The 4,071-nt window shown below is 43.7% G+C and overlaps 1 protein-coding gene across 1 annotated transcript; it reads right to left on the reverse strand.

The window, feature by feature from the left end:
• Window positions 1-2,369: 2,369 nt before the first annotated feature.
• LOC132998975 (guanylyl cyclase-activating protein 2-like) lies at window positions 2,370-4,049 on the reverse strand. The gene is made up of 4 exons (XM_061068735.1): window positions 3,855-4,049; window positions 3,609-3,758; window positions 2,597-2,693; window positions 2,370-2,491 (listed from the first exon to the last, which is right to left on the reverse strand). Exons 1-4 carry the CDS (start codon window positions 4,047-4,049, stop codon window positions 2,370-2,372), a joined length of 564 nt encoding a protein of 187 aa, XP_060924718.1.
• Between the last annotated feature and the right edge of the window lie 22 nt (window positions 4,050-4,071).

Raw genomic sequence — 4,071 nt, forward strand, 5'->3', positions numbered from 1 at the left:
ATAAAACCAGTTTGACTTGGAGAGATAATCGAAGGTAGGGTAGCTTCTAGGCGGTGAGCCAAGACCTTGGCTAACAATTTGCAGTCCACGTTCAGGAGTGATATTGGACGATAAGACCCACAGCTAAGGGGATCCTTACCCTTTTTCAATATAACTGAGATAGAAGCCTGAGAGAGTGTGGGTGGAAGTTGGCCCTCGACAGAGGATTCCTCAAAAAGAGTGAGTAAAATTGGCGGCAGTTTATCTCCAAATTTTTTAAAGAATTCGACCGTGAAACCATCAGGTCCTGGAGCTTTAGCATTCTGCATACTGTAAAGAGCTGATCTAGTTTCCTCCAAAGACAGAGGTTCTTCCAATTGCTCCATAATATAAATCATATAAATATTCCGAGGATTATTTTTGATATTTCTGACTCAGGCGCCTCCTAGTGGCAAAATCAAAGATGACACAACATGAAGTTTATACAAAAATCAGTTTAATAAGAAAATTAACAGAATTACAGAATAAATAGAGCATTTTCAATGTTCTTCATTATAAACAACAGTCAGTAAAATATTCAGTGAAACTTTCCAATGAGCTCATTCAATCAGTTTAGTTTGGTTTCACAACCTCGATGCAAAAATGTAATTGTTGTATTAACAATGAGTCAAATGTTCACCCCATCATCATTACGTACATGTACTCAGGTACTTGTACTTCAGTTAAATATTCCACCACATTTATTTGACGACTGTACTTTTAATGTGAAGATTTTACACAGTGAATAAAATAACAAGGGATTAAACACATTCGATCATGAAGTTCAAATCAACGTGACGCGTTCCCGACGTCTCACAAACAGCAGAGTGTGGTCGGGTGGATTTTAATGCAAACTTCTCACATGGACGTTAAAATGATCCAAAATCATCACGAGAGCTTTGAAATGAACATATAGAAGTGTGTCTGTGGCACGGTGGTGCAGTGGTTAGCACCGCCACCTCACAACCTGAGGCCAAAATATAAATGAATTCCTCTTCAGTAATAAAGTAGTTGTACTTTAAACCCCCATGACTGAGTAAAATCTGACAGAAGCACAATATGATTCTATATTTGTACATTTTCATAGTTAAACTTTGAGGGGAAAACAATTAAATCGTTTTTAGAAATCAACGTCTGAACTGAAATAATCAGTGATGTAAATATAAGAAGTGATTTGATGGATGTTGGGGTCATTACTTTGTTTACAGTTCTACTGGTTTCAACTCATTTCTAAAAGTAAAAAACATGCAATATTAATGAATACTGTGTGTATAAGTATATTAAATATTGGTGGAGGAGGCTCAGTGAGAAGCTCCAGCTGAACCAGGGAGAGGGGATGAGAACATCTGAGACTAGGTGGACAATCAAGTCTCCCTGGATTCTAAAGGCAGCAGCTGCCAGAGGTGAGACATGGACACAGAGACACATGGGAGGAGACAGGAAGAGACACATGGGACGAGACACAAAGAGACACATGGGAGGAGACACGAAGAGACACATGGGACGAGACACGAAGAGACACATGGGAGGAGACACGAAGAGACACATGGGACGAGACACGAAGAGACACATGGGACGAGACATGAAGAGACACATGGGACGAGACACGAAGAGACACATGGGACGAGACACGAAGAGACACATGGGACGAGACACGAAGAGACACAAGGGAGGAGACACGAAGAGACACATGGGAGAAGACATGAAGAGACACATGGGAGGAGACATGAAGAGACACATGGGAGGAGACACGAAGAGACACATGGGAGGAGACACGAAGAGACACATGGGAGAAGACACTGGAGCTGGACGGCAGTTTTCAGACAGTGTTGCTGAGTTCTTCCCTCTGTCTCTCCACCAGCTGCTGTTTCAGTCTCTCCATCTCTGCTGCTTCTCCTCCAGCTGGAGAGTGTGATCCTTCTGCATCGGTTTGATCTCCTCCTGATGTTCCAGCGAGTTCCTCTCCATGTTCTCTGTCTTTTGAATCCAGGGAGAGTTGATTGTCCAACTATGGTCTCAGATGTTCCAATCCCCTCTCCCTGGTTCACCTGGAGCTTCTCACTGAGCCTCCTGCACTGATATATAAAGTGTGTGTTTATGAAACTCTCTGAGTATTGTTTCTCAGTTGGAGATGTTTCCTCTGTGCCGACACTCCTTGTGTGCAGCGACGACCTCGAACCTTCGCACCAAACGTTAGAATCCGGACAGACCTGCAGCTGCAGCGCCCTCAGGCTCCGAGTCACAGGAAGCTCGCAGCAAACAGTCATTTAAACCCTGCGGTCGGACCACAATGCCTCAGCGTCGGGCTCAAACCAGGAACACGTGGGCGGTGAGCCCACCAGGCCTCGGGGTCACGGTACCTTCTCACGGTTCTGGATGACCCAGCCGGTGGCGTTGACGTCCAGCTTCAGCAAGTTCATGACCCACTCGTCTTTCTGAGCTCCCTCCATGAACTCCGACAGCGTGATCTGACCTGTGGAGCAGAAACACTGAGGAGGTCACATGTGATGAAAGGAAGAAAGATCCCGACATCAAATCATTTTGAGTTTAAACTCCTTATTCTGATCATCTCACTCACCGTCATGGTTCTGGTCGACCAGATCGAAGATCCTGTCACAGATCTCAGACGGAGACAAACTGACGTCACTCGTCTGCAGCTTGATTTTGTAAATAATCTGTGAGAAACAGGAAAATAAAGTTTGAGATCAAAGTCGATAATTTCAGACTTTAACAAGTGAGTCAAAGTCACAGCTGTTTCGTGACCTATACTCTCGGAGCAGGTTAACGTCGTGAGAATCACAAACACAAAACCTTCAGACCTGATGTTTCATGGATGTGTTGAACAACATCTCCATGACTCCATTTAGAAAATAACAACATTATACATCACAACATATTATAACCTCGAGGATTTGGGGAAAAATACTTATCACATGAATTACACTGATGTCAACCTCCCTCCATCTTTTCCATACTTTGTTTTTACCTGTATGTATTTTTATTTTGTACTTGTTCCATCTTATTTGATGTTTGTTATAAATACAATATTTTAGGGTCAGGTTTTTATATAACATGTTTTAATTCTTTCTTTCTTCAACAGAAAAAAGCAATATTATGTAAATATGTAAAGTTGATGTTAGTGTAGTGACGGGTGTGAGAAGAACTCATCTCATTTTGTGCGGCTGCAGATTAAGCAGCTGAGCTGGGATCTGTTTATTCCTCCACCTTTTTTTAACAATTTTTTATACGAAATAATTGATTTGTTATCAGACCACTTGGTTTTTTCTTTTATATTGAGACAGTTGTTTATGGCCACTGGTCTAATTTTACGTTTCCCAGTTTAGAGGCTTAGAGTAAAGTCCAGCAGAGGAAAGATAAAAACAGCTCCTCTAATACCCTGAGGCCCTGAAGGTCGCGACCCCGGCCCTGAGCCCTGCCCCTGGCACACAGCTCTTATCTGCCTCCACAGGATTTGAGTTATGAAACCAGCTCATTTCTGCTGAATATCCATCCTCACTTTTCCATTCTGTTCACATTGAATAACGAATAGAGAAGTAAAAGTCCTGACTGAACGGCTGCACACGTCTTACCCGGATGATGTGTTTCACTTCCTGTCGGTCCAACTTGCCGTTTCCGTCCTTGTCGTACATCTTGAAAGACCACTTGAGGCGGTCCTCCAGATTTCCTCTGAAGATCAAATGAAGAGCTGCCACGTACTCCATGAAATCCAGCGTGTTATCCTGTGGACAAGTAGCACCGAGTCACAGTTATAACAATAACAATACTACTACCTGAGAATCTAAGAGTGGAATGAGGAAGCAGAGTGTGTGTTTTACCTTGTTTGTGTCAAAGGAGTGAAACACCGTCTCGATGTAGAGCGACTCCTCTGCAGAGCTGCTGGGAACTCCGAAGATCCTCTTCAGCTCGTGCAGGTGCAGAGCTCCGCTGGGACACTCCCTCATGTAGACGATGCACAGGTCCTGAATCTCTGCCAGGTCCATGCCCTCGTTGTGGCTCCCCTCCTGCCCCATGGCGTCCCAGGTCAGAGGTCCA

Source organism: Limanda limanda, chromosome 3, assembly GCF_963576545.1.
Source record: "Limanda limanda chromosome 3, fLimLim1.1, whole genome shotgun sequence".
Taxonomy (NCBI): domain Eukaryota; kingdom Metazoa; phylum Chordata; class Actinopteri; order Pleuronectiformes; family Pleuronectidae; genus Limanda; species Limanda limanda.

What these genes read in the sequence shown, in the direction of transcription:
- LOC132998975 (XM_061068735.1), bottom strand. Translation starts at nt 4,049, where the DNA reads ATGGGGCAGGAGGGGAGCCACAACGAGGGCATGGACCTGGCAGAGATT. An exon ending in ACTCCTTTGACACAAACAAG is followed by an intron (nt 3,759 to 3,854) that starts GTAAAACACACA and finishes ACTTGTCCACAG; the next exon opens with GATAACACGCTGGATTTCAT. An exon ending in AAGTGAAACACATCATCCGG is followed by an intron (nt 2,694 to 3,608) that starts GTAAGACGTGTG and finishes TGTTTCTCACAG; the next exon opens with ATTATTTACAAAATCAAGCT.